This window comes from Poecilia formosa, unplaced genomic scaffold, assembly GCF_000485575.1.
Source record: "Poecilia formosa unplaced genomic scaffold, Poecilia_formosa-5.1.2 Scaffold250, whole genome shotgun sequence".
NCBI classification, from domain to species: domain Eukaryota; kingdom Metazoa; phylum Chordata; class Actinopteri; order Cyprinodontiformes; family Poeciliidae; genus Poecilia; species Poecilia formosa.
The window spans coordinates 352666-375513 of NW_006800189.1; the positions used below are offsets into that span (position 1 = coordinate 352666).

A 22848-nucleotide genomic window follows, 5' to 3' on the forward strand; every position below is an offset into this window, starting at 1 on the left:
TATCAAGCTTCTATATCTTGCTGATGAGTTTTGTCTTAATTCAAATGTACTTAGATATTTGCACTAGAAACACTAAAATACTTGGTAAGTTTGTGTGTTTTTGCAGTGACCATCTTATTTAAATTGTAGTGTTATGCAGAGTCATGACGCCACTGGTCTTGCGTTTAAACGTCTTTAAGTGTTGAACATAACACATTTCAGCTTACAGAACAGTGTTGTCGGCTCTAGTGTGTACGTCACTTCCCGGCTCTACTCCAATGTAAACTTACGCATAAAATAGTCCCATTACAGAAATCACATTTATAATCTTAACACTCTGAAAATTAGTGTGCAAAAGTTGCAACATCTCACAGAAAACAGAAGCTTTCTGTACCATGGATCACTCTGACACAAACATTTAAAATTAAAATCCTGAACTCCTGCGATCCATAAACTTGAAGCACCCAGCAGTCATAAAACCCCGTGTGTGGGTCTGCAACACCTGAACAAACACACAGCTGACAACTGAAGGTAAGTGTTTTTAAAGCAGAGACGCGAAACCATCTGTCTGTTCAGGCTTTAATAAGTGAAGCTGAGTTTTAATTCCTCAAGTGTTTGGGATACTCCAAGTGAAAGCTACTGCTCCCGAATGTTACTTCACACCTTTCTTATTTAAGGGTTATGACTGGATTTTAGCAGGTGTGACTGGATAAAAGTCACAAAGATTGTTATTTTAGGTAGAACAGACGGGGGCTAAATGCTGCGCTTTTTTCTTAGGATGATTAAAAACTGAAAGGTGTAATTTTTCAAAAAACTTCATTGGACATTTCAGTATAAATTACATTTCTTCAGAGAAAGCACAAGTGAGGTAAAGCAAGAGGGAAGAAAACTGCCTGGATCAGCGGCAGCCAAGAACAAAAATTATGGTATTTCTTCCGCTCTGAACTAAGGGGGATTGGACGATGAATAGTCCCACTACGGGACATACTGGGAGGATAATCCAGCCTTTGTTTAATTCCAGCAGCCTACGGCATTCGCAATTTTTCACTTCACTAGAGTCACGCTTGGCAGGGTCCAGGACGAAGGGCGGCGAAGATTGATGCTTGTTGTCACTGATAGGAAGTTGGAACTGCTAAGCTTCACTGCAGGTCCATGTCCTCATCTGAGGACGCGGCGGGACGCTGCATAGTTTGGCTGGGCTTATTCAGGAGGGAAGCCCTGCTGACGATGAGAACCGGTGCCACAGAGCCCAAATTCAAAGCTACCGAAGACAGATCTCTGCTGATCTCTAAATCTGGATCTCTTGAGAGTAACAAGGATGAGTGGACGCTAATCAGCTGAAGGACATTTATGGCACCGTGCATGAAGAGAAAATATGTAGGAAACTGTTGGTAATATTTCAGCAAAACTCAGCTTTAAAAGAAAGTATCAGCAGCAACAGTGTGACTTCAAGTGCTGCAGACTGCAGTTTTAGCTGACTCATGCTGACAAAACGAGGCTAATCAAGGTTTAAAAATCATAAAATCAGTTATAAGAGTTGTTTCCACATGTCAAAACACTGCAAAACATAAAATCTTACCAACTATGTTTGGTCTAAATTCTAGTCCAAATATCTACATACGCTTGAAATAAGACAAAACTAACTTACAAGTAACTACTAAGCTTGTTTTAAGTAAATAATCCCTCAACATTGATGAAAATGTATTAGTTCAATTAGCAGATTATTTAATAATTATTTAATTTATAACAAGACATTTTTTCCATGTTATAAGTGAAATAATCTGCCAAAAGACTTTGAATTTTTGCAGTGAAATGATAAAATTCACACAACTTTAAACATTATTGAAGATAGCCTCCTAATTAGCCATGCTAACAGCATTAGCTAGGTGGTGTTATTATGCCACCTTTAAATCAATTCATTACACCCAAAAACAAAATTTCATGATGTACCGATTTTTATTTTTTTTACTAAACTTTGTCAGACAGCCGAGAAGCTTAGCTTTGTAGTAAAAATGAACAATACTGCTGATATTTGCCCATCTGTCCAAATGATTGAATTCAGGTGTTTCAAACACTTCGGTGGTCACATGTTCACAGTGAGGCACAGCCATGCAGGCTGCTTCCAACATTTATGAAAAACATGGAGAGAGAGAGTAAGAGGAGAGCAGTGAAACAATGTCACTAGCTGCATTTCTACTACGAATGAGCACAAAACTTTGTAAACGTTCCACTAATTTTGCAATTGCAGTGATGGTTCGGATACGCAAAAGACCAGACATAATGAACGGAGGTTGAAGGCGGAGCTGGAACAGAAGAGGAAAGTAGGAAGGCTACAGAAAACCTTCATCTGCAGATGGTGGTGTGACAGAGGAAGCTGCTAGGAGTGGAGTTAGAGGCAGATGTTTTTATATGAAGAAAAGAGAAACAAAGAAAATACTATAAAGGAGCAGTTAATTCGGACTGCGGCCAAGTAAAAGGAAGAAATGCACAATTTAAACACACAACAAACAGCAGGAGGTTTCTCATAAGTATGAGTAAAATAGATTTATGTAAAGGTGAATTTACATGTCAGCTGAAGCTCAAGCAGCTCTGACCAATGTGGAAAACTGGATCATGTCACATCAGATCCCTGTTTGTAAAAAGACATTTTAAAATCTTGTTCCTGGTCTCTGATGAACCTCCTGCTATTTGTTGTGTCTTTATTGCTTATTTCATACTTACTGTATCTTTATCTCTTATTTTCATTTCCCTTTGGGATCAATAAAGTTGATTTGTTTTACGTTTTCAGCCTTCAAAGCTGATTGGCAGGGGAACCATCTAGATCCATTTGCTCACCTGATTACTCAAGAAACGTTTAGTTTTTTTCATTTGTCCTGAAAACACTGTTGTTTTCCTCAATGCCACCATCATGCCTTCCACTGAGGAAGCTGAGCCTGGGGACTCTGGGTTGGGCTCTCCAAACTCTGGGGACGAGGTCGCCGAGGTGGTCAAAAAGCTCCTCGGTGGCAGGGCCCCGGGGGTGGATGAGATCCGCCCGGAGTTCATTAAGGCTCTGGAGGCTGCAGGGTTGGGTTGGCTCACGCGACTGCAATATCGCATGGACATCGGGGGCAGTTCCCCCCGATTGGCAGACTGGGGTCCCCTTGTTCAAAAAGGGGGACCGGAGGGTGTGCTCCAATTACAGGGGGGCCACACTCTTAAGCATCCCTGGTAAGGTCTATTCAGGGGTCCTGGAGAGGAGGGTCCGTCGGATAGTTGGGATCTTGTTCACGAATGAGGGAAGAAGGGAGCGGGAGATCGACAGGCGGATTGGGGCAGCGTTTGCCGTGAAGCGGGCGCTGTACCGATCCGTCATGGTGAAGAGAGAGCTGAGTCAAAAAGCGAAGCTCTTGATTTACCGGTCGATCTACTTTCCCACCCTCATCTATGGTCATGAGCTTTGGGTCATGACCGAAAGAACGAGATCACGGATACAAACGGCCGAAATGGGTTTCCTCCGCAGGGTGGCTGGGCTCTCCCTTAGAGATAGGGTGAGAAGCTCGGTCATCTGGGAAGGACTCAGAGTAGAGCCGCTGCTCCTCCACGTCGAGAGGAGCCAGTTGAGGTGGCTCGGGCATCTGGTAAGGATGCCTCCTGGACGCCTCCCTGGTGAGGAGTTCACGTCCCACCGGGAGGAGGCCTCAGGGAAGACCCAGGACACGCTGGAGGGACTATGTCTCTCAGCTGGCCTGGGAACGCCTTGGGGTTCCCTGGAGGAGCTGGAAGAAGTGGCTGGGGAGACGGAAGTCTGGGCCTCCCTTCTGAAGCTGCTGCCCCCGCGACCCGAACCCGGATAAGCGGAAGAAAATGGATGGATGGATGGACACTGTCTAATGTAGAAAAATATGACTTGTATCAGTTCTTTTCTATCATGTTTTGGTGATTTACTCACCACAAAATACAGTGAAACCAGCTGACCAAACATGCTGGAGCTCTCTTTAGGTTGCTAGGTAACGGTGCAGTGTCTGTCCAATGTGACTTAATCTGAAGGTTTTGAAAACGGCTCATTTTCCAAACACAACAAAACATTAACTTATTGCCAAACATGGTTGGGTGTTTGTTTTTAGAAGCAACTGGAAGAACAAAAAAGTGCAAAATGTGAATTTTTCAGAATAAGTCCCCTATTATCAACTATCAACTGCCTTATTAATAAATAAAAAAAACAAAGTTTATAATTTAACAACAGTGAAATTTAAACATTAAAAGAAGCTGTGGAATGACAGCACAGAAAGTTTGGTGTTAGAAGGATGTTTTACTTTTTACTCTGCACTATTGAATGGGAGTATGACACATAATCAAGGAGCTACAAATTACCAACAGTCATGAGTTAGACTTTGACAGATACTGTTTACGTCCAACTCAACTGCGTTTGCAGCAATGCTTACATAACCAGAGTCGTATAAATGCAGGAACCAAAGTCCTGCTGAGCTCCATAAATCCAGCTCCAGTAAAGTGCAGCTCTAAGTGGACACGACTGCAGATCTGTACCTTAAATAACGATGCCATAAAAGAAAAATTGGACAAGACAAAAAAAAATCATTTTGGAAGCAGATTCAAAATGACATCCTTATAAAACGCTTTTATAGTGACATCAATCAGCTCTCTAAATCATCACCCCAAGCGACAAACTCCTGGCACTTCTATGCAACACCCTTGGTGTGCATTCCTTTGAATGGTGGGCTGCGCTGTCAATCAGAGGAGTAATGGGCTGTGAACAGCCCTCCAGTGTTTGGACTGGAGGGCTCGTTGGACAGGGTGCCAACCCAAACAGGCAGCGCAGGACTCCTCTGGATGGCGGACCGAAGGCTCCTCAGCCGCTGCCATACTTCATGCTGTCCACACAGCTCCGTCACACACGCTAATCCAAACACACTAACCCCGGTCAGGCCCACTTACAGCTCCGACAAACATGGCATGAAGACCGCGGGGCGACAGAGACAGGTGAGGTTGAAACGCGTTTTATCAACATTAATATTCCCTTTTTGAGTAATGAAATCCAGAAAAACCTTCACTTTGCTCTCTGTCGAATCTTCATTCAGCAGGTTTCATATTGCAGTTTCATAGCGCATCGTCCAATCTTTTGCTTTTCTTTACCCACTGCAAAAACTCCAGATCTTACCAAGTATAACTGCAAATATCCCATTACACTTGAAATAAGACAAAACTAACTTACAAGTATCTTTTCAGCAAGATATAGGAGCCTGTTTTAAGTAAATAGTTCCATTAGTTGATAAATTTGCTCATAATGACATTTTCCCCATGTTATATATGACTTTTTCATCAGAATTAAAAAGCTCCCACATCTTGCTGATGAGTTGCTTTTATGTTAGTTTTGTTTTAATTTAAATGTACTAAGATATTTGCACTGGAAACTAGACCAAAATACGAGTGTGTGTTTTTGCAGTGGACTCTTTAAAATCCAGGGTCTCTGATTGAATTGTGTGATTTTAGGGTCTTTTCTCGTAACATTTTGGTTCTTTATACATCAGTTATTGGTGTCAATATACATCCAGGAGCAAGATAACATAATATCTTCTTATTTTGAAATACCAACCTCTACCTGGCATGGAGTTTAAGACGTTTGGAAATGCAGCCAACATGTTGGACAACTATGACACAAGATATAGGAATACTAAACAAAAGTGGGTAAAAACACATTTCAAACCTTCACCATCATATGTTTCTATCTCGGTTTTTCTCCCATACAGTAGAGAGGTTTTCAAATTAATATTTTATATCCCAAAATGCGATGGAGATTACAGCAGATTAAGGAGTTTCATAAGTGAGAAAGCTCTAAGGTCTGAGAGTTGTTGTAAAACTACCAAACCTAAATGTAGAGACGCCAAAAGATACGGGAAAAGTATTTCAACCAAAGAGCAGAGATAAAATGTCATGGCCACAAAAAAGCAAGAGCATAGAAACAATTGAAATAATCTCACGGCAGATCAATGTTAGGAGTAACTGTCATCTTGCAGCGCTTTGCTGGTCTCTGCGGTTTAATTTTCATCTCATCTGTTGAGAAAAGATTTGAGAAAATTACAAATCTCTATAAAAGGACAAAGCAAACTTGGAAAATCAGATTACAGTCAGATTATTGTGGATATTATGTTTGTCTAAAAGCCAAAAAATGAAATGTGCTTTGAGACTTCCCTGTGATCTCTGAATAATTAATAGAGTCCAAGAGACATTTTGTACTAAATATGATCAAATACCCTCGAGGCATTCCAGCAAAATATGCACACAAAGACTGCGGTCAGCCCAGAGACAAAACAGTCCCTAAATCCACACATTTCTTACTTTAGTTTCTGCTATAGCTAACATTACAGCTTATAAAGATAAAGAAATGGTTTGTGTTTATATTTCACAGTCCCTCCCCCATCCGTTTCCCTCAGCCGTGTCTGCAGTCGAGATCAGCTCGTCCATCAGCACTGCTGACACAGGAAAGTCTGTCTGTGCAGCGCATGAGGGCAGCAGACAGTCGAGCCGCGGCCTCTGCTTAGCTCAGCAGCCTCCTGGCCGATCATAACAAGCCTCCTTTTCAACACTTTGTTAAAGCCGTTCGCTGTCGAGGCCCGGCGGATGCCATCTCTCTGTGATGTCTGGGGCTTCAGTCTCAATGAAGGGAAATTCTTTCACCTTCTTTCAACAGGCGGACCGGCCTGCACGGAGACCTGTATATCACTGCTAATGTTGTCTTTGCCTCCCAGGAGGCTTTTCACTTCATCTCCTGCGCTGCCGCCAGCCAAAGTCCCACATCCTGACCAAATCAGACCAACAGGAGCAGCAAGCCAAGCCAGGGGCCTGAGTCTCGCTGTCAGACCGTGCAACCTGTGCAGAGCCAGGAACTGGCCGTCACAGGAAGATTTATGGAGCCCCAGCTGCTGGGGGCCGTGCTGATCCGGCCCTCCGTCCCACAGACAGGAGGAGCTCCGTTTTTACACAAAACACTGCAAAAAAACAAAAAAAAAACTAAGTATTTGTGGTACCGTTTCTAGAGCAAATACCTTAACACTTTGAAGTAAAACAAACCCAACTTACAGGTAACTTTTCAGCAAGATAAAGGAGCTTAAGTCAGTAATTCCTAAATATTGATGAAAACATACCAGTTCCACTTGCAGATTATTTCACTTATACCAAGACATTTTCCCCATGTTATAAGTGAAATAATCTAGAACTTTCTCATCAAAATTAAGGATTTATTTACTTAAAACAAGCTCCTATATCTAGTTTTGTCTTAATTCAAATGTATTAAGATATTTGCACTAGAAACTAAACCACATGTGTCAAACTCATGGCCCAGGGGCCAAATTTGGCCCGGCATAGCTTTTCATGTGGCCCTCTGGACTCCAAATTACATCAATAAGTTCCTCCAGTTTTTCACAAATCCTCTAAATTCACACAAAATCAGCCGAATCCCACATTTTTTCTGAGTTTACTGCAAAGATTTTTCAAAATTGGTCAAAAACATTGGGCTTAATTGACTCAGCCTTACTAGATGCCAGGTTACAATCCATGATCAATACGGCAAGTAATAAAAAGAAGTCACATTTAACATCATACATTAGAACAAATATAAAAAGTCCTTACATATATTTCTAAATTAGCATCACAAAATGTGATTTTGATTACAATAAGCCACAAAAACAACCACAAAACCCTGGAAGGACAGTATTTATTAATACTTTAACAGTTCAATGGGTTTTATCAATGTGTACCGTCCCTTTAAGAGCAGTCAGCTTTCTGCCCAAAATGAAACCAGGTTTGACTCCCTGAACGAGACAAAAAAATACTTTTGTGTTTTTGCAGTGATCGTCTCACTTTGGTCGATACCTAGAAATCACATTTATAATCTCAGATTATAAATGAAAACAGAAGCTTTGCCTTTATATTTGCACTGAAAACTAGAGCGATGATTAGTAAGCCTGTGTGTTTTTGCAGCCTAACAGCAGAGGAGCGCTGAGCACATCTGGTTCAGCTGCTGCTGTCTGCAGGTCTGATGAGGTGAACTGGTGTTGGCACATCAGAGGATGGACAATAATGGGTTAAATAAGGTGAAAGTGAAGCCAGAATATTTATGAGGGCTGTTGGTTCGACAGGAGAGATGCCAGCATGTTGGCAGGATGAATCTTATGGACTAATTTAGCTTTTTGCAAGTAATGATCTGCAAACATCCCAAAAAATTGACACAATAAAAGAGTTTGAACATTTTTCCCACAGGAAAATCAATTTTTTCAGGACATTTTAGAAACAAAAACTCATTCACTGTTAAATAATTTATCATTATTAATATTTTTTGTGGTAGTTTTCTACACTACAGCAGGGATGAGGTAAAACAAAATACAGAAACATTTTATGTTTTGAAATGTTTCTAACAGACTCAATGCACCAGGCTGGTCTGAAAACAAAACATTAATTAAAGAAAAGAACCAACCTTTATTTCAGTTACACTGATCAATAACTCATTGATCCATTGTGAATAATAATAATAAACATTCAATACACTGAAGCAATCCAAACAGGTAGGTAAATGATGTTCCTGCTCAAATTAAAAACTTATCTACATATAAAATCACCCAAAAAATCTCTAGAAAAAAATTTATCTCACAAGGTTTTCTCGCTTTTTAGCAAATCTAAATAAGCAAAGTGATTCTGAATAACCTAAAACCAAAGAAGTTTGGTCAAAATTTAACTTCAGATGAGAAAAAAAGTCTTTATTATGTAAAAATATCTGGTTATCTGCAGGTTTTGTTCTCTCCCAATCTAAATGTTTACATTTAAATATTTTCAAGGTTTGGAAAGTTCTTGAAAGTGCTTCACATTCTTGCTGCCCAGTTTAGTAATAAAGTGAAATCTAGCTAAAATTCAGGCATTTTTCAAAGATTTCAAGCACCTGCAACTTGAAAACGTGAAACATGCGTCACACAGCAGTAACGAATCTGAGACGTAACTGAGAAAAAAAAACATTTCTTCTAACAGCTTGTAACATTTTCCTTTAGTTCAATTTTATACATCATGTAAATGTTTTAGATCATCAAACATGTTTCAATATGAAACAAAGATAAAAACCTGGGTGGTGTTGAAATTTTTACTGGTCTTTTGTGAAAAACTGATTATAATGAATTGGCTAAATTATCAACAGGCTTTTAGTTGAATTTCACAAACCAAAACCTTTTGAATAAAAAACAATCACTTTAACAAAAACCTTATTGATAACATAAAGTAGCCCAAAAGTTGTAAAAAAAAAAAAAAGAAAAAAAAAGAAGCTAATAATCTGCTCCCAATCTAAAAAACAAATAAATCAAGAACAGATGAGAAACAATTTCACTGACATCAGTTTGGAAAGAGTTTCTGCAGCCGTTATTAAGGATTTCAGACCCCAGGGAGCCACAATTAGAGGACATTAACCACAAATGGAGAAAACTTGGTGGTAAAAAGGCATTAAGGTGTGATGGGCCACCAAAAGAAAATGCTGACGTGCCGCGTTAAGCACTAATATTACACATGGTGGGAATACAAATATCTTTAAACGATGAAAACATTTATTGAAATGAAAATCTTTCCAAATCAACCTGGACCCGTTTGATTTCCCGTTGAATCAAGAGTTTAATTTCACAACCAGGACAGATCTTCCCTCCATCCAGGACTTTTACAGTCTGGATATATCTGCAGACCCCACACATCCTGGACACAAAGTGTTCAGACATTTACCTTCAGGGTGGCGATACACAGCTCTAATCACAAAAACAAGTCGCTTTTACATGATGTAAAGCTCAAAAAAGAAGATTTTATGTATTAGATTTTTAATAAATTTAGTTATTTAAAAACTCAGATTGTGTCCATCTGCGACTGAAATGGATCATCTGAAATATGAACGACTAAAAAGTACATTCATCACGCTTTAGATTGTTTTGATCCTTATGCCTAAACATGTTTTAATTATCCCAAATTCAGAAAGTTTCCATGTTTTGTCTCACATTCAGCTGAAACCCAACTTCATGTTTCCACAGAATGATTCTGCTATAGTTTATCATGCAGCGCCGCGGAAAAACAACCAAATATTTTACCCAGCTTGTCCCGTAACAACTGGCTTTCATCAAGAGATCCTTCAGAAGCAGGAAAAGAAAAACAAACCCCTTTTTTCTTTTACCGATTCAAGCCCTTTTCTTTTCTCTAAAATTACGTCATTTTGAGTAGGTAATGATACCATTTCATGTCTATAAGTGATACTCTGATGTTTCTGAGCTATAAGCGTAACAGCGGCGGCCGTTAGTGCGGCGAGACGGCTGCAGCGTAACTCCATTACCTCACATATAATCAGAGCGTAGACAGCTGACTGGCTGATTAATGGCTTCAACCTGGCCGGCACGCCTGCACGAAGATGCAGGCCGAGCGCAGAGCTGCTATTAGTGGCGCTAGCGATACGAGTTTAGAATAAACAGAATCAACAGGCCTGTCAACAACACAGCCGCATCCGAAACAAGCACCCAAACCCGTCCACGGCGCTTCAGAAAATAAAAGACAACAAAACAAACTTTTGCTTTTTTGGAAAAAAAAAAAACACATCAGGTAAACTGGGTCATTTATCAAAATCTTAAACTGGATTTTATGGCTGTTCAGATGAAATCAAGTGAGAAAAAACTCCTACAATTTCATAAATAAGTAATGTAGCTAAGTATTTGTTTCTGGGACGCGCACTGATGATATGGGTTCGTGCAAATATTGATATTAGGAGCAAAACTGGAAAGGCAGTGTGTGCACAAAGGTCATTCAAATGTTTGAAGTTCCAGATTTGCCTCAGCTTTAACCACAACTGCTGTTTGTCTACGCCGACTGCAGCCAAATGCAAAGAAAGGCCCATAAAAAACGTCTGGTCACAGGCTTTTAGTATTATTATTATTATTTTTGTGAGCGTGTGTGTGTGTGTGTGTATGAACGTAGAAACCTGAATTTCATTAAGTTCTAAATCTGAAAAGGGCTTGCTGATTAGGTGGTTTCAGTTTTCTGTTTCAATCTGCTGCTATCTCCAGAATCAGTGTCTGGCAGCAGAAATCCCCACCAGTAATGTCTCCTGCACATAGATGGCATCAGCGCACATGACTGCCAAATTCCTTCCACTTAATTATCTCTGAGCGATCCTTTTTATGTTGAGGTCATGGGAGGGAAACTATGAAATCAACCATAAAACTGCTCAAACTCACAATTATATTTTACACTGAGAAAATGTATTTTTTACCCTCCCCCCTCTGAGCACAGGGTGTAACTTTGCCTCATTTTGAGCATATGTATTGTAATTTTTCCTTCGTTATTCAAATGGAGGATTTATTGCTCTTATGCCTCAACATAATAGGATTAAAGATGCAACTTTTCTTCTGTTTTGAACTATAGCAAAGTTCTTCCAAGAAGTAAAAGTAGTAAAGCAAGACACAGCTCATAAAGTACGATTATCCAGCAGTCAGAAGCCAGCACTGAGCATTAATGGGCAAAACGCATCTCCGGCTTTGGGATATTCTAACCAAAACTTCATCTGGAAGGAGAAGGAGGTCAGATATGTTGAGTGAGACAACCTCAGCTGACCAGAGTGAGGCACGAGGACGGCGGCGGCGGCGGCGGCGGCCCGCTCCTCTGCGGTCGCAGAAAGCAGCTTCCTTCTGGTAACAAGAGGAAAAAGCGTTTATATCCAGAGAAACTGCAGCTGCTCAGGAACTTATGACTTTGTGACCTCAAAGGGTTCCAGAAAAACATCCCCAGCGGGCGGGAAGAGCAAAGAAAGAACAGCACGATTCTTTCACACTTCTGAGACATCCAAGAAAACTGATTTTACAATTCAAAAATAAAATTACTACAATGAATACATAAAAACTAGCATGTGACGGTGCAAGAAGAATTCAGGCTTTCATGAATCATACCCACTAAAATGCCTCTGTAACATCACAGCTTGATGTTCAAAAATGAATTTACAATAAAATCCATGAATACTTGTCACCACCTCAAACAATGCATAGAAAACTGTCAGCCTTATTCAAACACAAAATATTGCATCGTTACTCGATAAGTAATGCTTCTCTAATAGTAGCTGGTTTTACCCCCATTGGTGGAAATGACTTCAGTGGTTCTTACAGTCATCTATCATTTCTGACGTCAGTCTGAACGAAGCTCACCCACTCCACACTGTCATCTGTGAGACGTTTGAGGGTTTCTTTACCAATCTTTAGTCACATCGATTACTGCAACAGTGGCTAAAAACAAACAAAAACATCAACCCTCCAGCTGCAGCTGATCCAGAACGCTGCTGCTGGCGTTCTGACTAAAACCAGGAACATGGAGCACATCAGGTCTAAAGTCCCTACTCTGGCTCCTGTAGCTCAGAGAATAGACTTTAAAATACGGCTGTTATTTTATAAATCACTGAACCGTTTAGCACCACAATGCGTAAAGATCTGCTGCTGTTATCATAGCAACGCTACAGACCCCTCAGGTCTTCTGGTTCTGCTCTACATCCACAGAACCAGAACCAAACATGGAGAAACAGCATTCAGCTTCTATGCACCGCAAATCTGGAACAAACTTCCAGAAAACTGCAAAACAGCCAAAACACTGAGTTCCTTTAGATTTCGACTAAAAACCCAGCAGTTCAGAGTTGCTTTTGAGAATCAATGAAACATTTAACGGAGGCGCTTAACTAAATGTAATGTTTTAATTGTTGAGTTTTATGACCTTGTAATGTAAAACACTTTGAAATGCCGGGCTGCTGAAATGCGCTACACTAATTTAAGTAATTGATTTGATTTTAAGTCGCTCCACAGCATTTAGGGAATCAACACTCAATTTAACAGTCAGTGGCTTCAGTCAGGAGAACAAGCTAAATGTCTGAAGAGAGCAGGACATCTTCAAAAGGTTTTCTCAGTATGTCTGAAAGTGGTATTAAATATCTGTGTATGTGTTATAAAAACATGGGGTGTCTTGGGAATAAACACATACAACATACTAACTTTGTCACCTGCATAAACATTTTGCTTTAATTCTAAAAAGTTGAGTAAAACTCTTTTGTATCTCTTTTGATTTTTTTTTTAAACACACACAGTGTGACGTCACCTCCAAATTAATAATGGCTTCTCAAGGCAGGAGGGCTAGAAAGCGTTACATTGAACGCAGTTCCTCACTAGAAAAAAGATGGGAAATAATGATGCATAAATAATAATGACAGGACTCTTCAGTGCATTTTTCATCATCACTGAAAACTTTATGATTTAATCTGTTAATCTGTTTTATGAAGACAATAGCTTCTTTAGAGTCTGACAACAATGCTGGATAAGCCATGTGTGTATAATAGAGAAAATCAGCATGTTATTAATCATCAACTGAGCAGTCAGCACTAGAATATAACTTTATGATTTAACATCCATTCCTTTAATATTGACTGTGTAGAACAACTTGTTTGTGGAAACTCACATCTTCATAAATAACCGATGAGGAAGAGCTCGCCAGCATCCAATGAGATCATATTTCCTGCAAGGTTTTGGGATTATAAACACATGCAGATGTATCGTCACCATGACAATATTAATGTCTAACGTTCTTCAGGCACATATGACATCAAGTGCAATTAAAAATGACGGCTGTAGCTCCGACGGTATGTTCTCCCTCACCTCAGAAAACACTTTCTGGCCAGCAGCGGGAAACATTTTGAAGGCTTCTGTTTAGCCAGGGTCTAATATCAACACAGCGGCGGCGGACTTTAATCCAAAACTATGAAGGCTGATGTGTCACTGACACAAATAAACATCGCCAGAGGCCACAAATACCTACCTCTCATCCAGTCGGCTGAGTGGCAGCTGAACATCTGCCATGTGCATCACTAAGCAAACACGGAGGAAATCCTTGTAAAGGAGAAAAAAAGCCAGAGCCGTGACCATATTTTCTGCTTGTGTTCCTTCCAAAAAAGATGCTGCAGGACGGTGGAGATTCAGAGACATTACTATATGCAGCCTGTTGCTGTGGCAGCCTTGGGTTGAGACCGCAGCTCTCAGGAGGCTGAGGCCTCTTACATCTGGACAGCACTAAAGCAGCTGGATGTAACTCAAAAATAATTGCTTCCTCTACAGTGTCCAGGAAAACACCAAGTGACTGCCATGTTCACCGCTCCTCCCTGCAGGGAAGGCAACTAAATCAACATTTTTAGACCATTTATCATCCGCTGACTTTGTAGCCTTTGTTTGGACTTCGTGAAAGCAACAAGAAACTCAGAGATAGTCGTTTTCTACACAATGAAGACCTGCGGAAATCAATGAAGCTTCAGCATTAAAGGCTACCTTTTTATATAATTTTTTGATTAAAGGTGAAAAAGAAGGTCACAACCCATTTATGCTTAAAGGGAACCTAATGTGTTTCCTTTTAAACATGATAGCAAACATAAAACATGCTCATTACATTTTGTGTGCAAAATCATCTCAGATAAAAAGATTTCAGTCTACTTAGTTCTGCCCACTTTGAGCTCCTTTCAGAATGAAATATTTTAGGGCTCTGTCACTTTTATGCAAATAAGCCATTTCTGGCCACGCCCCCCCTAACTCTGTGTTAGTACTCTCACCCTTAAACATGTGAAAATGACCTTAAACACATCCAGTACACCTTCAGCAAACGGTTTCCAAATGGTAAGTCAACATCAAAACACGTCTTTTCCAGCAGCCATTAAAGAAAGGGATGAAATGCATGTAAACATGTAGTGAATATTTGTGTATTTCGCTTCTTTTGCTCAATATTTTTTTGTCTATTTAATAATTTCTGCTAGTTTTATGGATTTATTGACTGTTTAAAGCAATGTTTGTTCTTGTATTGAGAAAACTATCTGTGCAAAAATGTATTTTTAAATATCTCCTTAAAAGTATTTTAAACAACAGAGACAGTATAACAGAAAATTTTTATTATTTTTTTTAAGTTTACTTTTAAAAACCTGTTTTTATATTTTTATACAAACCAATGCTTAGCCATGCAATGCCATAAAAAGACACCTGTCATTTCCTTTGCTCCTTCTTTTAAGACAAATTTCTCCCTTGGGAGACAAATGCGGGGGCTGGGCTCCACTTCTGTTGCTAGGTGACGGGCCGGGGTTGCTAGGTAACGAGGGAACGTCAGCATTGGGAGGTTTTTGAAACGGCTCTTTTTGTGGACACCAAAAAACATTTACTTACTGCCAGAAAAGAGACAAGTGTTTTTTTTGTTTTGTTTTTTTTGTTAGCGCTTTGAATGTTTCTGGACGCAGTAGAGACTGAAATGGAAGAATAAAAATGTGCAAAAGTGAATTTTTCATAATAGTCCCTTTAATAAGCCTGGATTCCTATTGTTTGTGGACATCAGTGTAATGTTTTTATCGGTACCGTGAGCGAAGCGATGGACCCAGTAGTAGCAGAGGTCCACTCCGAGGAAGGTGAGCCACCAGGTCCATGCAGAGTCCCAGGGCAGCTCCAGCAGGTGGAAGTGGTCCCACACGTACAGGTAGGCCGACAGCTCACAGCTTCTCATCACCAGCCTGCAGGACGGACACGGCAGAGCTCCGCTTCAGCAAAAACACAGGGTTTGTTTTCCCACAGTGAGCAGCTGGAGGGTTAACGGTAAGACAGTGGGTATGTGGTACGTTTTGGTGTGAACAGGCAGATGGAGCTACATAAAATATGACCAAACGACTTGCTGCCACAAAGGACTGTAGAGGCAGATGTTCATCTTCCAGCACATCGCGTGCTAAATGGTTCAGTCAAAGTCCAGACCTAATAAACTCAGTAGAGAATCTGTGGAAAGGTTTTGAAAACGTATCTGACTTACTGCCACATATGGAAATGAAATGAATAGGATTTTTTTTTTTGTTTATCAGAAAAGGGTGGTTCTGACAGAAAAATGAAGTCGGACACGAGTCGCATAAAGAAAGAAAAAAAAATCGGATTTGAGTCACATTTGCCTTCTGAGTAAACAAAACCAAAAAGTACTTATTCAGACTTTACCATGTTTCATTTTAATTACAAATTTGCATAAACATGAAGTAAATTGTTGCTTCCTGATTTATTTATTTTTTTGACAGTAGCCATACCTTTGGTTTACTTTTAACAACACAATATATTCTGATGCACAAGAATTGGATGTTTTTCTTTCAAAACACAAACATGATAAATTAGGATCAGCTGCTTTAACCTTCCCCTTTCTTCTGTCTACTAGGCCTGTCACAATAAATCAATTAATCAATTAATCGCATGATAAATTAAAAGAAACTCAATTTTTATTTGCTTGATTTATCGTTTTCCTCTTTTTTCTCTCTTTGTACCAAAAACTGAACGATAAAAGTTGTCAGTCTGGTGTTTTGATCTCAACTATCCCTTTTTTTTTTAAATAACTTTGTTTACAGAGACTTCATAATTCACTTTATTTGTCGTTTCTGATGTTTATTTTGGATATTTAAAATGTCTTTCAGTTCCAGTGTTAAATGTTCATTTGAGTTGAGAATATGTTCTTGTATTTTTAAGCCATTATTACCAAAATAAATGTTCTCAAAACAACAATGTTATCGTTTATCGCAATACGTTCTGGGACTATTGATCGACCAGCAAAATGTGCTGGACTGGCTTAGTAGTAACTAGTTACATTTACTTGAGTAACTCTTTTGAAAGCATGTACTTTTAGGAGTATTTTTACTACGCTGTACTTTTCACTTTTACTTGAGTAATTTATTATGAAGTATTTCTACTCTTAGTTGAGTAAAATTTCTGGATTTTCTACCCACTGAATGAAAAACAAACATGTTTTAACCAAAAAAATAAAAATCACCAGACACACACACCTGCAGTTTCTGTTAAAGATTTTATTGAAAGAAACTGATTTGGAAAAAAAGTTATTTTAACTGATTGTTATTTTTGTTACTTATATGAATCATTGTCATTTTTGTCCTTAAAATACCAAAATTTCGGGTGTGCTGTGGTGGCGCAGGGGTTAAGCACAACCCACATATGGAGGCCTTGATGCAGCTGTCGCAGGTTCGATTGGTGTCTTCCCCCTTCTCTCATTACCCACTTTTCTGCCAATTAACTATCAAATAAAGGCCACTAGAGCCAAAAAAAAACACAAAATTTCCTCTTAACTTTACATTTTGGTCCACCTGATGGTGTAATTTTTAAATATTAAATTATTGATAATTTGATAAGTTACTCAGAATTTGAGTAGACTTTTTACTAACTTGAGTAATTTCTTTAATGGCTACTTTTTACTTTAACTTGGGTAAAAAAATGTTGAAGTAGTGCTGTTCTTAGTTAAGTATAACTGGGATCTTCTGCCTCACTTTATGACACTTTGTGACACATATTTACGTCTCGATGGGTCCAGCAGACTTACAGCGGGAGTCTGGAGATCATCCCAGCAGAAAGGGAGGTGAGACCGTCACTCAGCGTAACGACAGGGCTTCCTGTCATCAGCGCACCCACCACCATCTCCAGCAGCATCAGTCCCACAAAGTACGGCATGGCCTGCACACACACACACACACACACACACACACACACACACACACACACACACAGAGTCAGGACGCAGCTTGAACAAGAATAACACCATTTCAAGTCCTCTGTTGCTTTTACTAGCTGTACTGAAAGGGAGTATTTGTTTTGGCGGATGAGCTGAAACCTTTCAGGACTTTCATGTCTTGTGGTCCGTGATGTTTGTTTCGCTGAACGGGACCAGAGCGGCAGGTCCGAAGCCACCGTGATTTGGCAGGTTTAAAAACGCAAACATTTATGCGAACAAAGCAGCGATGGAGGGAGGAATGAGCTCAGTGGATGAATTACACATCAGTGCTAACAAACTGTAGAAAGTAGTAACGTCAGAAAGAAGCCAAGTAAAATAAATGCAGGATGGTCAGTGATAAAATGCAGCCAAACAAAGTAATCTGTCTAGCATTCAGTTATTTCCAGAATATGTTGCTTTTAGATATATTAGAAATGTCATAAAGTTTCCAGAAAGGCTGGATTTATATTGTTTGACCCAACATGTTGTAGAAAAGGCTGTCAGAAATCCTCACTCAGAAAATGTGACAATTTTCAACTTAAAGAAAACATGGGAACAAAGTGACAATATAATTGAATAGACAGATCTACAACTTTAAGTAAAAACTATTGATTTAATTATGTTTGTGTGGCCTGGAGTTTCCATTGGGTAAAATTTATTTATTATTCAACACTGTTGACCTTACAGATACGATATAATTAAATTCTACTTAGTAATTTTAAGCCTAATATTTTTACAAAAATAAGTAAATGCAATTTTATCAAATCAAAATAATAATATACCAAATTACACAGTCATTTGTTTTTACTGAATATGCTTCTAGTATTTATTTTACAAATATTAATTTAGCATTGTTTTCCCTGAGTGAATCAGATGGAGTCAGAAACTAGTTAAGTGATTTAATCAAATGCGACTGTGAAAGTAGATTTTCCTTGATTGAAACTCTTGATATGCAATTGGAAATATGTTCAGATTCATGTCAAAGTTAAACCTGGGCAGAGCGCTTAACTTGTTTTTCAAGTTTATTCTTAAAATAAACCTGATAAGAAGCTGGATTTTTAGTCATAAGAGCATCGGCACATACAACGACTTGATACAAGAGTACTGTTGGTTTAAAATGAATGTTAAACTCCACAAGACTCCAAATTCAGTTCAGCAGCAGAAATACCAGCCAGATGTTCAAATTCAACAGAATTAAAAAGTGGAAAATATGGGAAACATTACAACTAAAAAATAAAACATAAAAATATGAAAAAAAAGGCCACTAAGTACACAGCCATGAGGTACACCTCACCTTAAGCGAGATGCTGATATATCACCGTCTCAAATGACAGAAATAAATATGAATGGAAATTACGTTCAAATTCAGTATTTGTGGTGAATTGATGAAAGGTGCTGATCCATTTTAATTAAAGTCAAATTTTCAAACCGTTTTTTTCACGCAAATAGTTTTAATATTTGCAAAAATAAAGCTGTTATTGATTTGGTTTTCGTTTTGAAATTGAAAATGGTTTTGAAAATATTTTTTTTCATTTTAACAATGAGGGTCCATCTGAAAACATGTTATGAGTTTGTGGGATAGGAGTTCATTAGCTAAGATTATCCTGGTGCAAAAAATATGTCTTTTGCTTTCCGTGTTCATGTGTGTAATTTTATGCTACTGTCAAGTTTGAAATAAAAATTCACAATGCGTCTAATTTTTACAAAAAAAATGAACCAATATTTATTTTCCTTTAACTATTTTTCACATGCAAACTACATTATTTCTGAGAACACGCCAATGGTCAAACCCCTGGACACGCCTATGGATTTGTCCAGACTCGCTCCTTCAATCGAATTTGTTTTCTTAATCTCTCTGTATTTAGACTCTAATGGCATCTTGAACGGTTGCAAGTTTTAAGCAATGAAATTTGTTTTGCCCCTTCTGAGCTGATGTAGTTTGACCAGAAAACCACAGCGGAGGAATTAGAAATGTCAAAATTATGATGAAACGTGTCAAACTGGAGCAAGGAAAATTAAAATCCAACAGACAAATATTAGATTTCTCATTGGAGCTGCTGAACGCTAAACAAACAACTGGTGGCATGTCTTTTTCCAAGGGTTCTGGAAACATGCTCTAACCTCTTAATGGATCTGTCAAACATGGAACAAATTAGTGAGGGAGGGGGTCAGAAAACGGGTCAGAGCTGCGACTTCAGCAGCAGGCCGTCCTTCTGGTTAGCTCCACGCTGAAGGCGCTCGCTGACCGAGGGAGGCTCAGTTCGCCTCAGTGGACACCTGGCTGGAGCGAGACGGGACCGCAGAGGCACACATGTGCAGGTGGAGCTGCAGGAAGTGAGACCGTGCAAGCAGGTGTGTGTGTGTGTGTGTGCAGGCAGAGGCGTGAGCACCACCAGAGACCCGTGAGCACACGCAATGTTCCAACATCTGGCAGCTAACAAATGGGCTCGCAACACAAGCATGCCTCCTCCAAACTCTGTGAGAAAGGAAGAGATTATCGTCCTGGCCGAAAGCCTTCCCTCCTTCTTTCCCTCCACTTCTGTCCTGCAGAAAGTTTCACTGCGACAGTTCCTGACCGCTCGGAGCAATATCATCCGGGCTGATTCTCGTGCAGAGCGATACGTTTGTTTTTGTTTTCTTTAAAACATGCATATGTCAAACGTTCTTCCTGTCTCCTGATTTTTCTCTCTTTCATGTAAAATGTTATATTTTTCCCCTTTATTGGGATCATTTGAGGTCGATTCCTTCTGATCTCGAGTACAATCAAAACGTCCTTTCCTGCGTTACTTTGTCTTCCTAACACATAAACTAAAAATCACAGTAAAGACTATTTAATACAGCAGCAGATTTAGTGCAACTGTTTGTTGTGGTATCTAATAATTGTGTTTTATTTCCTCCTGAATTCAACCTTACATGCAATAGGACATTTGTGGACCAGATGTCTGCTTTTTCTCCCAACGAGCCCCTTTTTGTTGAGCGCGTAAGGTCACGGATGACTGATGTTGGCAAAAAACACGTAGGCTGACAGTGCACTTTTATCTGAGAAATACTGTTTGCTTTCAAATCACGGAGCAGCCGGGAGACCTGGCAGGGTCTAAAAAACCCATAATTCCAAACAACTCCCAAATTAGAAGATTGTGTTTTGTTTTGTTTCTAATTAATTTGGCGTGCTGGGATCATAGAACAACAGCGAAGAAAAATTAATGGCAGATCTTAAACTGTAAACAGTTGAGAACTAGTCAGGCACCATCAAACCCTACAGCAACAACAAGTTTACCTAATCATGCCGGGTAGTGGATTATAAGAGCCCCTGCTGCTGGGGTAATTGTTCTGCTCCCCAATGTGCCCATAAAAACCTAACAAAGTTGGTTTTTCAAACCTGCTGCAGACATTTCCCACAATAAAACGCAAGACAACCATATAAAATAATAGCTCAGTATTTTTACATAAACTGCGCATTAAGAACACTATAACTCAACCCAAAGCCGTCATTCTGCAGGTTTGGGTCGTCAAAACGGCGTCTCATCAGCGGAGTTCCTCAGGGACGCGTGCTTAGCCACCTGCCGTAAACCCCATTTAAACATAATTGCACAAACTCAAATGAATCTGTCACTGAACTGGGAGAAGCGGCCACCATCATCTACTGCATGTTAAGAATATCTTGATATTGTCGCGTTGCTGGGAAAATACGGTCAAAACAAGCAACACCCTCTTCTAGTTTTAGGGTTTAACAACGTTTTATTAAAGAGCAGCTAAACCACATCAGCTTTTTTCATATGCACTACATACACTGGGCCTAAGTGCTGTAGATACCCAATGATCTGCCAGATAAAATGATAATGTGTTTCTCCAGAGTCCAAATGGCTAAAAAAATCCCCACATTTACACCAACAGCCACATCCCAACAACAGAAAGGCACATATCTTATCTAAAGAGATTTTTAGAACCCTGTACTTTTTACTTTTACTTGAGTAATTTCATTATGAAATGTTTCTACTCTTATTTGAGTAACATTTCTGGATTTTCTACCCACTGAATGAAAAACAAACATGCTTTAACCAAAAACTCACCAGACACACAGACCTACAGTTTTGGTTAAAGTTTCATAAGTTTTTTATTGAAAGAAACAGATTTGGAAACATTTTCTTTGGCCTGATTTTGTTATTTTTTGTTACTTATATGAATTATTTTCATTTTCATCCTTAAAATACCAAAATTTCCTTTTAACTATACTTTGGTCCTTCTGATGGTGTAATTTTTAAATATTAAACGATAATATCACCAGTTACTCAGACTTTTTACCAAATACTTTTTTACTCTTGAGTAATTTCTTGGACGGCTACCTTTTACCTTTACTTGAATAAAAATATGTTGAAGTAGTACTACTCTTGCTTGAGTACTTTGGGTACTTTACCTCGTCCGGGTTCGACTCTGAAAAAGTTGCACCAAACCGTGGCAGCCATCTTGAATTATGGACTTTTTCGACTTCTTTTCTAATCCAGATTAGCCGTTTGGTGTCATTGTCATGAAGGTGACCCAGTTTGGACCAAGACTGAGTGGTCGAGACAGATTGCCTCACCAGGTGACACAGCAGCAGCAGCAGCAGCTTTGTAAAAGGCGGACTGATGTAAAGGTTAACCAGCTTTCAGTCCCAAAGGTTTGACGTCACGATGACGGACGGTGTGAGCAAACCGAGCGCTGAATCATTTCCTTACATTTGCATTCAGTGGGTCAAGACACAACCCTTAACTGTACTCTGAGGAATCTGCTGAGTAGCTGAACAAAACCAATAAAGCATCACATGTTGCTGATGTGTTTTACTCTTTAAAACAGAAGACGTTACACATTTCAGGTAATGCAATAAATCAACCGCACCTCCTTTGGTTCCATGGCGTTGCCTTGATTTTTGAAACTTCTCATGTCTGCAGGGTATTGCTGCTCTGATTGGTGATTTATGGGCCAAAGGAAATTCAGAGAGGCTTTTGTTTTGGCAGCTGTTTGACAAAGCTGTTTTGTGAACGAATCTTTTGAGAATATCCTGTTGAGCTGCATCACAACCTGCTCTGGTCGAAGGAACGCTCTGCAGGAGAAATCTTTACGGACGGCGATCAAAAGCATTAGCAGCTCTGAGCCGCAACCGTCCAGCACCCAACAAACTGTAGAAAACTTTTTAAATATTTAATATTATTGTTTTATTTACTGACTGTCATTACTTCTTTTTGTAGCTTATCGATTTGCATTGCTTTAATCCAGAAGATATACGACACGTTAAACTACTTGCCTGCTAACAAC

General features: G+C 39.4%; 1 protein-coding gene across 1 annotated transcript in view; it reads right to left on the reverse strand.

Moving 5' to 3' along the window:
* The window catches only part of LOC103150330 (alkylglycerol monooxygenase-like), a 51423-nt gene that overhangs the window by 21907 nt on the left and 6668 nt on the right, over window positions 1–22848 (reverse strand). The window contains exons 2-3 of the mRNA XM_016680626.1: window positions 17389–17519; window positions 15393–15544 (exon numbers count right to left, since the gene is read on the reverse strand). Of these exons, the coding sequence (XP_016536112.1) occupies window positions 15393–15544; window positions 17389–17519 (283 nt within the window). The remainder of the gene's footprint in view (window positions 1–15392; window positions 15545–17388; window positions 17520–22848) is intronic.